Raw genomic sequence first — 12,524 nt, 5'->3', positions numbered from 1 at the left:
GGGCACAGGTTCGATCCTTGGTCAGGGAACTAAAAAATCCTGTAAGCCACGTGGCCCAAAATAAAGAAAATCAGAGAATTGGAAGTTATAAATATGAAATAAATGGAAAACATCACATTTTAATAAACTTTTAAGGTCCTCATTGTTTTTTTTGTTTTAAGAATTTTTTTTTTTAAGGCATTGTTTACTTTGTTTATTTATTTATTTTTGGCTGTGTTGGGTCTTCGTTTCTCTGCGAGGGCTTTCTCTAGTTGTGGCAAGCGGGGGCCACTCTTCATCGCGGTGCGCGGGCCTCTCACCATCGCGGCCCCTCCCGTTGCGGGGCACAGGCTCCAGACGCGCAGGCTCAGTAATTTTGGCTCACGGGCCTAGTTGCTCCGTGGCATGTGGGATCTTCCCAGACCAGGGCTCGAACCCGTGTCCCCTGCATTGGCAGGCAGATTCTCAACCACTGTGCCACCAAGGGAAGCCCAAGGTCCTCATTGTTTTTAACTTACATGTCATGTTTTCCATGACCATTATACTACAAAAAGACATATCCCAAAAGGACAAATAAATGTTCGGAAGCAAAGTAAAATTCATTTGAATAGATATGTAACACCACTGCATTAGAATAGGTGTCAGCTAATATTTTCCCTTTCTTTTTGTGATAAGTGCTTCTTCATGTCAGGACTTTTTTTTTTTTTAAGTGTACAATTCAGTGACATTTCATACCTTCACTATATGGTGCAATCATTACCTCTGTCTAGTTTCAAAACATTTCATCACCCCAAAGAGACTTAATGTTGAGACTTTTGCTTTTACTGTGTTGGCCAAAAAGTAAGATGTTACAGAAAGACCCGAACAAACTTTTTGGCCAACCCAATATTTTAAAAGATATCTTTGAAGTTTTTCAGCTTGTGGAATTTGCTAGGCAGCTTAAAATGCTGAGCTCTTTACAACAACTTCTTTATGCTAAGTTTAAAAAAAAACTGTTAACATGTCTCACTGTGTCCTCACATGGTGGAAGGGACTAAGGATCTCTCTGGAGCCTCTTTTATAAGGCACTAATCCCATTCATGATGGCTCCACCCTCATAACCTAAGTACCACTCAAAGGTCCCATGTCCTAATACCATCATTTTGAGGGCTGGGATTTCAGCATGAATTTTGGGGGCACACAAACATTCACACCATTGCAAATATTATAAATAGTCATAAATTAATGAATGCTACTAATAACACAATACTGAGTTATTGCACATTTATCATAGGTTGTCAGTATGCTCAGTATTATTAAAAAAATATATATCAGATCTATAAGCATTAAGACATATTCTTCATTTAAAAAACATTGTAACAGGGTTAAAGAGAGAATGAAATGAAGGGGGTCTGACAAATTTATAATGTGAAAATGGGCAAAGGAGAAGAAAAGAATATCATGATATTCCAACGTGGAAGTATTTTTAATCTTTATGAAGATGCATTATTTTTATAATTATAAATGAAGTCAAATTTTAAAGACATGGTGCAAACCTGATTCAGTAGTTTTGAGGATGTTTTTCTTTTTCCTCAGCAGAGGGCATGATCCCCCTGTGATGAACTTCAGTTTTTAAATGTCTTCTCAAAGCCATATTAATTGCAGTACTCCTTGCTAAAACTGTAGCCCTTCAGATGTTATGTAATTATTCTATTAATTTACTTTATTTTCTTAAGTGATCATAAATAACCATAAGCAACTATACACTATCAGCACACTTCAGTTTTACTTTTTGTCTCTTCTGTGTTTTGACTTCTGAGCCGTCAAAAGCAAAAGGCTTCGTTTGGAGAAGGCATTCTTCTGAAAGAATATACCAAAATGTACGACAGATGCATTCCATATCATGGACTGAATCTGAAGTGTTGCCTAAGAAATTTTCTTGATCTTTGTATGCGCTTGAATTCAAGTGAGGAGGGTGTCCAGTTGGGATTAAATTTCTTGATCTAAGCTCTTTATGAACTGGTAAGGTTCATTTCCGTGAAACAAACAAATAAAAAAAAAAAGGATTGCATTTGTTAGACATTGAGACTGAATTAACAGCTTACTTCTCAAGTGTAAAGTTTCTCACTCAGAATCACTAGGCTGTCTCCATTACCTGGAACATCATGGGTATTTTAGACAGTTATAGTTTTCCTGCCTAACAGAGAAATAAAATAAGAACACCACTATATCCAAACACGGCACAAACTGAATTCTGTATTTTTAATCCCCATTTCTACTATTGCTGTCAGATTTCTGTTTTTACAGAATTTTGAAATTTATCATTAAATTATGGTTTGACAGTGACTGGTATATCTTTCCCCCTCCCAGTATAAGAAGTGTCGCTCTTCTCATGCGCATACAAACAACTTTGCAAAGTCTGTGGTCAACCTTGTGGATTCAGTAAGTATCCTGGTTTTCTTGAACCTCTTTTTCCAAGATGGCATGGTTTATATCTCTGTTTGCTTACTTGCTGCTTTAGTTCTTTCTGAGACAAAAGTAAAAATGCTATCCTTATCTCATCTGGCTAATAAGAAATTATAGAGTGGTCTGATTCACAAACGGCAGTGTTATCAGAGTTTCAGGGGACTGTTGAGTTATTCGTGGGATCCCAAAGATGCATTGATGTTGCTTCTAAGTGATGTCTAGATATTATTGTCACAAGAGTCTAGATAGGACAAAAATACTGGAGAAAATTAGCTACCGAAAAGAGTGTAAATTAAACTTGGCAAATGAGACTTCATTAATAATAATCAGATGAGCTTATCACCTTAAATATAAGGCAGAAGAACTAATAGATTGAGGTGGATTATGTTTGGAGGGTACAGGCAATACAAAAAAAATTTTTTTAAAAGAACCCAAATTTATTTTCTTCATGTCTCCGTAAGAATGCTTCAGACTTTATTTTTAGATGACAGAATTAAGTGCAGTCCCAAAATAAAGCTAATTTAAAACAGTAAAATGTATATCTTCTTAAAAAGACTTCTATAAATCTTTCTTATTGAGTTTTTTTCCTCCTCTCATTCTGTCAGTTACAGAGAATGATGGTTAAGATTTTCTTCCTTTTTCCTTTAGATAGGAAATCCATAAATGTGAATATTATTCATTATGTTCCAATAAATAATTCAATTTGGCTAGTCATAAATATAGCATAGTATTTTGTGTATTCTAATGTAAAGTGCTGTTTTGCTCAGCTAAATGTATGTTTATCTGATATTTATTGTATGTTCCCTCTTAACTGGGAAAAAAAACCTTTATAAATTGCTTAATATCTAAATGATACTTATTTTCTCTAAAGAACTGCCTTCTAAACAGTCCAGAAGTCTCCAATCATGTAAACACTCATAACATATAATACCTGATAGGCACAGCTGAGCAGTAGAAAATGGGTGCAGGGTAATAGAGTAGCATGTAGTGTTAGGATTGAAATTCTGAAAGCCAGTTATCACCTGCTTTATTAATTTTCTTTAATTTCAGCCCTTGTCAGTCTTCTCAGAGGAAAACTATAAGTGGATATGAAAAAGAGAATATTAAACACACCTTTCCCTCTGCCCCAGCTGTTTACTTGGTAGAATCTCTGTGTTTGTCATTTCACCATGATTGAACAGAATCACATCTTGCAAAGGGTCATTTTTATTTTGATTTACCATACAAGGTTCTGAAGCTGACCAACTAATTTTTTTTTAAAGACATTACACTTAACTCACTCCCTGTTGTAAAATCATTATAGCTTCACGTTGATTTAGGCATGATAATATTTCCTTTCCTCAGTGTGTCCTAAGATCATCCATTGTTTTCTTAATTAGCTTGAGAATAGGACAAAATGACAACATTCATCAAAATTGCTTACATGTGTGAATTATTTAGCTACTGGGCCAAAAGCAGAAAAAGAGAGCAGAAAATTACAATTTAAGTATTGCGAGTGATGTCACCCTGTGGTGAGGGTGACATAGGTAATGTAAGTCTGCTTTTCCCTCTTTTGGCCTCAGATTGTGATTCTCTTCCACTGTTATTTTACTTTTCATACAACAAGGCTTCCAAGGGCAAGCCAGCCATGGTGTTAGTGCTTGTCCAAGGATTTAGTGATCTGTTCCAATCCTGCAGGAGTAACTGGTCATATCACACTTACTCAGAACCAGTATATCAGGCTCCAACCTGTTATCTCCTATGAGGTTTGAAAGGGTGATTTTACTAAACCCTGTTTTGAACTTACGTCCAGACTTTAGAATCATGATACTCCTAGTATAGATCCCCTAGTGAGATGCCTGGCCGCTAAAGGTGCTGATTTGGGATTGAAGTAACTTTGTAGGAGAGGCTGAGTTGTATGATTGTTCTTTCTTTTTGCTCTTGGAAAAGAGAAAGGAAAGAAGATTCTCTCTGATGAGCTAATTCTGACGTCGTGTTCTCCTCTCACCTCCCCCTCCTGTCCTTCCGCTGATTCTGAAACACTGATTGTGCATGTTTGACCCAGTGTTTTCCTCCTGCACCTGTCCTGTTGTATACCCTCAGATTTACAAGGAGCAGCTTAATACCAGGGTTGTCCTGGTGGCTGTAGAGACCTGGACTGAGAAGGATCACATTGACATCACCACCAACCCTGTGCAGATGCTCCACGAATTCTCCAAATACCGGCAGCGTATCAGGCAGCATGCTGATGCTGTGCATCTCATCTCGTACGTATCCCCAGCCCTTGGCTTGACGTTGATCTTTATCCCTTTATTGTATCAGTTGGGTTATATATCAATAAATCAATCCTGAACAAGTTTGAGGTTGATTCCTCTGTTACATAAGAAGCACAGAAATAGGCTGCCCAGTGCTGGAGTGGTGGTTCCACAGTCATGAGATTTACTTTCAGAGCACACCTCTACCTTCAGACCTTCCATCCTCGGGGTCAACTCATGATTCAAGACAGCTGCTGACACTCCAGCCTTCATCACAGGCAGCAGGAATGCCAGGGAGGGAGGATTGCGAAAGGGCCCTCCTTCCAGCTGAGTTAGCTCCTTTAAAGCAGATTTCCTGAAAGCTTGCACACATCACTTTCACCAACAAATCATTTGCTGGATCTTTTTTTTTTTTTAATTTTTATTGGGGTATAGTTGGTTTACAATGTTGTGTTCGTTTCAGGTGTACAGCAAAGTGAAAATGAACTATTGACTAAAATTGACGTTTCATCTCTAAGGAAAAGGGGTGCTTTGTTCACTTTTGATATCATAAGTTGCTTCCTTCCCCCCCGCCTGGTGGCTAAGCTGTTTTCAGACAGTCCTCTAAGGTTCTGTCCTGGGATCAAACCAACCAAAGTCCTCCTTCCTTTCTTCTCACCTGTTACTCTTTGCTTTTCTCTCAGTGTTTAATCACCAATTTACAATCATCAATATTTTGTATAACTACTATATAGTCTCTACTAGAAAAAAGTCAAGGACTGTGGTCTGTTTATCTTTGTGTCCTCAGTTCCTGTGCCAGTACATGATGCTTAGTTAGGTGCTCAATTGATGTTTGCTCAACTGAGATTATTTAACGTAACATTAATCTAAAGGTATTTATGATAACATACATTTAAAGGTATTTAAAATACAGTTTTTGGTTTTCTAAAGGAGGGTTGGTTTGGGGTATTCAATGTAGGACAACAGACGTATTTGCGGAGAGTTGAAACATAATGGTCACTACATTGGTTTCCTAATAGCACTTATTTTTCCTAAGGCGTGTGACATTCCACTATAAGAGAAGCAGCCTGAGTTACTTTGGAGGTGTCTGTTCTCACACAAGGGGAGTTGGGGTGAATGAGGTAAATGTTATCAATTTTCCTAAAGTAGAGCTTTATCTGTGCATCTAGTCTCTTTCTTCCCCATGGCCTAGTTTACTTCCCTTTTCAGGCCTGTTTAGAGTGATAATGACATTGAGACTATAGTATGAGTGGTTCGTATTAGTAAATAGAACCCAAAGTGGTCTTTGGTGTTAGAAAAGAGGTATTGCTTCATATCATAATGATAGTTTTTCATATTTATCAGGCAGATGCAAACCAAAGATTGGCCCAGAAATTTCTTGGCCTCTATAGATAAGTTCTTATAAGCTTGTTTATCCTTCTTTTATGACTTGTTTAAAAAGTTATTTGCTCTTCTGCCTATGTTAGGTTTAACACATCCCAAAAGTCGAACCAACCAAATCTAAACCTTGGTCAGTACCTGAATCTATTATACCAGGTTATCCCAGTAGCCATCATTCAGTGGAGACCTCTCTTGACAGATTTGTAGTAAGTTGAATTTATTCTTGGTTTGGTATGAATTGAAATGGGGCACAGCCTTTTATGATTTTATGTTTCCATGTGAGAACATCAAGTTCTGAGAGGTGCCACATGGTAAGAGAGGCTTTCTGCTTCTTGGGCCCAGTTGCAAGGAAGAAGTGATAAGGAACGTAAGCCGTCTTTTGATGCTGTGAGGCTCTACTTAGGGGACTGAGATGAAATGTGGTGATGATTAAGAAATAATAACTAGCTTTGTGCCCTCTCTCAAATGTTTCCCACACACTTTCAACTCTGAAAAACAGTATGGTCTTCCAATGGCAGTGGCACAAGTATTATCGCAGAGCCTGGCTCAAAACCTTGGAATCCAATGGGAACCTTCTAGCAGAAAGCCAAGTATGTACATTGACCTTCTTACTTTCATGTGCCATTCTGTCTGTATAATGCATGTCCGGTCAAGAAAGAAATATTTTTCCCTCCTAAGTCATAATACCTTAACTGTAGTGTATCTCCTTCCTCTAAACAAATGATAAGATGAGCTATTTAAGGTAATTCTTAATCTGTGTGGGTTGGAGAAGTGTCCCTTTCAAAGTCCATAAAATCATACTTTCTCAGGGCGTGATCAGCTCTTTCTCACACTGCAGAATGTTGGGGTGAGTGGTGGTGAATACTCACCCTCTGGATTCTAACCAGTTGAGTATAGACACAAGATGTCAGTGAAGCTCCACCACAAGTACAGTTGGATCAGAAAATAGCTTAGGCCTAGAGTTAAAAGGAGCTCACACTCTAATTAAACTTACCCATCTACTTACCTCTAATTAAACTTACCCACCTAGTGCCATCAGAAACATTGGAGAAGCTTCCCGTACAGGCAGTCCTGTCCTGGACCTTTTAAACACGGGGGCAGATGATGATAGAGGAAAACTCTCCTCTACTGGGCAGGCAGGGCCAAGAGAAGCAGCCACAAATCCCATCCAGTAGGAAAACACAGCTGGTGGCTGCTGGGTGTCACTCTCCTCTTTAACCAGAGGAGATGCAGATGGAAAGACAGGGCTGAGATTCTAGGGGCGAAGTGTTGAAGGCCCACAATAATTTTAGGGGGCCCTTGAACGTTTTTAACTTCTTTTAAAATCGGTATAGAATCCAACTTGGATTATATTCCTCTTTATATCAATACACTAGTAAAATATAATTGCTAACACACTTTTGTGGCAGAAGGCGGAAGTGCCTAGGGCACACACAATGAGATCCTGTGGAAAGAAAAACCTGAGATATTCACTCCTAATGTGTTACCTAGGAATTAAGTGGAAATCTACTCCCCTCAGTGAAAATATCAGACGCTAGGAATAAAGGTCCCCCTCTCTACCACAGCCTCCCTAAAGAAGACGAGGACAAAAATCTACCTTAACATTATCCTGTATTTTATATTTTTTGACTACTATCAAATAATTGTCATTAATACATAGTGTTATGGAAACTTGAAGCAAAATATGTATCCAGGGTGTCTTGCTTCCCTTTAAGGGCATATTAAGTCATCACTTTATGGGTACATTAAGTCTGGTGGCATTGAGCAAATCTCCACAAACTTTCATCTATTAATTTCTTGCTCAGAGTATTTGCTTTCCCAGGGAAACACATAGTACACATTAAAGGAAGTGATTCAGGTTTCATTGGCTGGCATCAATACCTGAACACCAGAAAGGAGTAGAACCAGGTTTATGTCCTTGTTTGAAAAGCCTGGAGCCAGGAAGAGGCCAGTGCTGGGGGCAGCTGAGAGATATTGCTGAGTCAGATGATGGAGTAGGGTGAACAATAGGCTTCATTACTAATGCCGGGCATAATTCCTTCCGAAAATTCTTTATTCCTTTGTGAATTGTTTGTTTAGGTAGATTCGTTCTGTACTTTGAATTTTTAAAGATCCATTTGGAAGTCTTTCTTTAAAAATATCTTTGTCTATCATAGGAAAGAGAATAGGAAAAAATAAATGAAAAGGACAGCCCGTCACAATATCCATATGTCCATCTGTGGTATCTATGTTAAGTTTATGGTTGTTATCTAATTTAGATGATTTTACATTTCTATTTTAGATTTCTCTCTTTTGCTGAACCTTTTAGCTTAGTGTTCTTCAAGTCTCTGGCTGATTCTTGCTTTGGCTCCAGCAAATTGAATTCTCTCCTCTAACGTCCGGTGTGGTCTGTTAGCAGGACTTCAGTGAGGACTCATTGCGTTTGTGCAGTAGAGCTTTGTAGTTCCCAGAGAGCACACAGACTACCATCTCATGTGAGCCCCAGAACCACTCTGGGAGATAGAGAGATGCATTTGCGTTTTAGAGGTGGAAACACTGAGACCCAAGAAATGCTAAGTCACTTGCCTATGAAACTCTCTCATCAGACAGAACTCAGACTAGAACTCAGGCTTTACAATCTCTAGACCAGGTACTTTTCATTAAACATTGGCACTAGGAACTTAATTGAATTCTCTGAGTTACAGAAATGAAGAGAGGCACAACTTTATTTCTTGCAGCTGTTATCTTAGGAAGCAAGCTGTAGTGTTGGAAAGGAAAAAGAAATATTGATTTAAAAGAAATAGGTTTTGTTTGGTGAGACTTCACATTCTGTACTACCTGTCTGACATGGAATTGGTAACAAGGAACTATTTCAAGAGCTGCGATGCAAATTAAAGATGTGACTTTTGTTGTTTCCCTTTTCTTTTGTTGCTTTTTATTGTTTCATTGGACTAGAATGTGACTGCACAGAATCCTGGGGCGGCTGCATCATGGAGGAGACGGGGTAAATTTTCATTGTACATGCATTTGTTATATACCTTTTACCGAAATTGTTACCTATAATTAGATACACAGTCTCTCAGGTACTGGTCTTTTAGGCTAAGCCTTAGAAAAAACTCAATAATTCATTATCTGATATTTTAAAAAATGAAATGGCTAGTTTACTTTATACTTTAATTTTTTATTTAAAGTTGGTAATAAAAGTAAAATAAAGTAACCACTTCTACGTCTATTAACCCTTAAAGGAAGCACATGATTAAATGCGTCTAAGTTTAGTGGATGTATTAATTTTTTAGTACAGTTAGGATAAAAGCTGGTTGTCTGTCAGTGAAAACCAATTTAGTCAACAATTTATGTTTTAAGGAACTCGTAAATAGACATGTTTACTGTAATAAAATTGTACTGTATTCCTTATATAATCAATAACGCTTTTTTAAACAAATTAAGACAGATTTATCATGTCTAGGTGGTCTTCTACTGATAGACACTTGAATAGTTGCTCACCTAACTCCTGTCTCCTATTGTGGATAATTTGGAAACTAGAGGGTTGCCTTTGCATCTGTGAACCAAGGCCTAGAAACATTGCCCTGTTTCCCAGGGACCCCTGCCCCATGGGAGCCACTGCCACAAGGCCTCCTAAGCTAGAGCCCACTCCTAATAGATAGAAGAGGTTTCCTCACTCATGTGTCTCTCCCACTTCCTTTGCCCATGCCAGACATCTGCTCAACACATCACCGTTTCTGGTCCTGCCCCCTCCCTGTGATTCCCCAGTTGCCAGAAGCCCTGACCTACTTTTACAGAGTCCCTTCCTTATTTGTGCACCAGGAGTCCAGGGAACAAGAGGTGTGTGAGCATGAAGGCTTGAGGAGAGAGTCAGCCATTATGCTTGCTACTTTAGAACACATGTTTCTAGAAATGTAGTTTAAACTTGAAACCGTTAGCTTTCATGCTCCCCCTCCCCTGAGGCCTCCTACAGAACGGTAACACCATTCATAATACTGGTTCTATCGGGAGAGGTCTTCTGTCTTCTAAACTTCCAATTTCTAAATAGATTTTTAGACTGACTACCCATAGGATATAATAAAATTATTTAAGCTTAATTTGTATTTTCTCAAGTATATATTTCTACATAGTTCTTGTAAGAGATCACTGTCAACAATGGCAGATTTTACCTACTTCCATACACTACCCTCATACATAAGGAAATATAAATCTATTGGATCGCATCCTAGATAAGTGACCTAGTACTCTCAAATCAAGTACTATGACAAATATGTCCAAGGAATCAATGTGTATGACTCAGTTTAACCTTGACCATACGTATAATATTCCCCTATGTACTGACATAGTGATAGTAATCTGATTAACTCACAAAGAGGTTCACTATATTCCTGCAAAATCATGAATATTACCAAATAGTATTTGAAGTTGAGAATAAGGAGCTATTACCTAATTCTAATTCAGAAGGCGCTTACCCTAATTCTGTTTTGACTGTGTGTATATACACATAAAAACATATATAGTCTAACACATCTCTTTAGGGTTTCCTTGTTCACCTCAATTGTGTCGCTGAAGCCTGCAATACATAATCTTTAATCAGTTGACCCTCACAACGTCCTTCTCCAAAGTAAAAATCTAGTAGGTTCCCGAGTTCCTTTTATTCAGGACAGAGGCAAAAAAAAAAAAAAAAAAAAAAAAACAAAAACCTGCTTATCTTTACTGAGACAGAGCGAATAAAAGTGACTACATTTTTTTTTAACATCTTTATTAGAGTATAATTGCTTTACAATGTTGTGTTTCTGCTGTATAACAAAGTGAATCAGCTATATGTATACCTATGTCCCCATGTCTCCTCCCTCTTGCGTCTCCCTCCCACCCTCCCTATCCCACCCCTCTAGGTGGTCACAAAGCACCGAGCTGATCTCCCTGTGCTATGCCACTGCTTCCCACTAGCTATCTATTTTACGTTTGGTAGTGTATATAGGTCAGTGCTAGTAACCACATTTTAATATACAGCCTAGATGAAGTTTGGGGATGAACTTTTCAAAAACTCTTTTAAGCCTGAGCACCAAGGGACTTGACTGCTAAGGAGATTGTAACCTAGCCCCCAAATCTGTGATTTTCTTTGAATTTCTATTTTTACAGACTCTACCACACATACTTACTTAGCAGTTTGAACATAAGTGCCTTGTCAAAGTTTGTGTAGAATCATCTGGATCCAGAGTGATGATTTTATTCTAATTCAAGGGTTTAATTTTCTTCTCTGATGACTGCTTTTGGTAAATTTTTTACATAATTGATTCTTTATTTCCTCAGGGTATCCCATTCCAGAAAGTTCTCAAAGTGCAGCATTTTGGAGTATAGAGACTTTTTACACAGAGGGGGTGGAGCCTGTCTTTTCAACAGGCCAACAAAGGTTAGTAATTTAGAAAGTGTAATTATTTCTCCAATTTTTTTACAATGGAACTATGCCAAATATCAGATACTTGACTTGGAAAGCAGGTTTCTTTCCAATCAGATTAATATTTAGTTATAAAAGGCTTTATCACGTTAAAGATTAAGTCTCGTTTAAATGAATTACAAGACCATAGTTTCACTGTTCTGAAGCTCTGGTGTTTCAGTGCTAGCTGTACCTCCTCTTGGCCCTCCCCTCCAAAAAACAGACAATCCTTCAATTAAAATATCTTTGAAATTTTCATGTTGGGGTCTTCACTTGCTGCTAAGAGATAGTGGGTTAGATTAAGATACATTACTTTAGCCCATTTCTCTGACAAAAATTCTATTTCCCCTTGACATTTTCTCTAGGGGTATAACTAATTCCTAGGCTTTTCTTACTTTCTTTTTCTTTTTGGCAGGAGAGGTATGTGTGGTCCATTCTCCCAGATAGAAAGCATTACTAATATCAGCCAGCCAAAAAATGACCCAAAGTATTTATGGACCCCATCAATACAGGCATATATATATATATATATGAAGAGATATACATATCTTTACTTGGGAAGGTCCACATTGTCAATTGGCATTTCATTAAAATTTATATACACAATGTCATATTCTCTTATCCACAATTCCTTAATTCAAAACTTCTGACAATTGGAAGTATTTTTTATGAGTTTGCAGAAAACATAGTGGATGGTAAAACTTATCCTGAACTGAAAATCTTTATTTATCCCTCATAGTGTAAGTGTTCATAAGTCTTAGTGAACAAATGTTACTGCACAAATGTTAATGTGTTTGATTATAGGGTGTATACCAGACCCCTCAGGGCCGTTATATAGAACAGGGTAAATGCATCATACTTTTCTAAAATCCAGCAAAGCCAGAATTCTTAAACTCACAGGCTATAGAGCTTTTGGATATGGGACTGTCGACCAATAACATGTTTAGAAACGAAGTTGCTTAACAGGCAAAAGGACAGGATTGATGTGAATTAGCAGATGGCATAGACATTCTAACACTGCACATTTCATATTTCTTTTTAAGATACTACATCATAAGTCAAATATA

At 37.8% G+C, this 12,524-nt stretch overlaps 1 protein-coding gene across 1 annotated transcript in view; it reads left to right on the top strand.

Annotated features, from left to right (window-relative positions):
• The window catches only part of ADAM23 (ADAM metallopeptidase domain 23), a 161,128-nt gene that overhangs the window by 110,847 nt on the left and 37,757 nt on the right, over window positions 1-12,524 (top strand). Inside the window, exons 10-15 of the mRNA XM_068543812.1 lie at window positions 2,329-2,400; window positions 4,507-4,670; window positions 5,695-5,779; window positions 6,538-6,628; window positions 8,973-9,021; window positions 11,334-11,433. Coding sequence (XP_068399913.1) covers window positions 2,329-2,400; window positions 4,507-4,670; window positions 5,695-5,779; window positions 6,538-6,628; window positions 8,973-9,021; window positions 11,334-11,433 — 561 coding nt within the window. The remainder of the gene's footprint in view (window positions 1-2,328; window positions 2,401-4,506; window positions 4,671-5,694; window positions 5,780-6,537; window positions 6,629-8,972; window positions 9,022-11,333; window positions 11,434-12,524) is intronic.

This window comes from Eschrichtius robustus, chromosome 5, assembly GCF_028021215.1.
Source record: "Eschrichtius robustus isolate mEscRob2 chromosome 5, mEscRob2.pri, whole genome shotgun sequence".
In the NCBI taxonomy this organism is placed as follows: domain Eukaryota; kingdom Metazoa; phylum Chordata; class Mammalia; order Artiodactyla; family Eschrichtiidae; genus Eschrichtius; species Eschrichtius robustus.
Note: the sequence above shows the minus strand (reverse complement) of the source record. Positions and strands in the feature narration are given on the sequence as shown.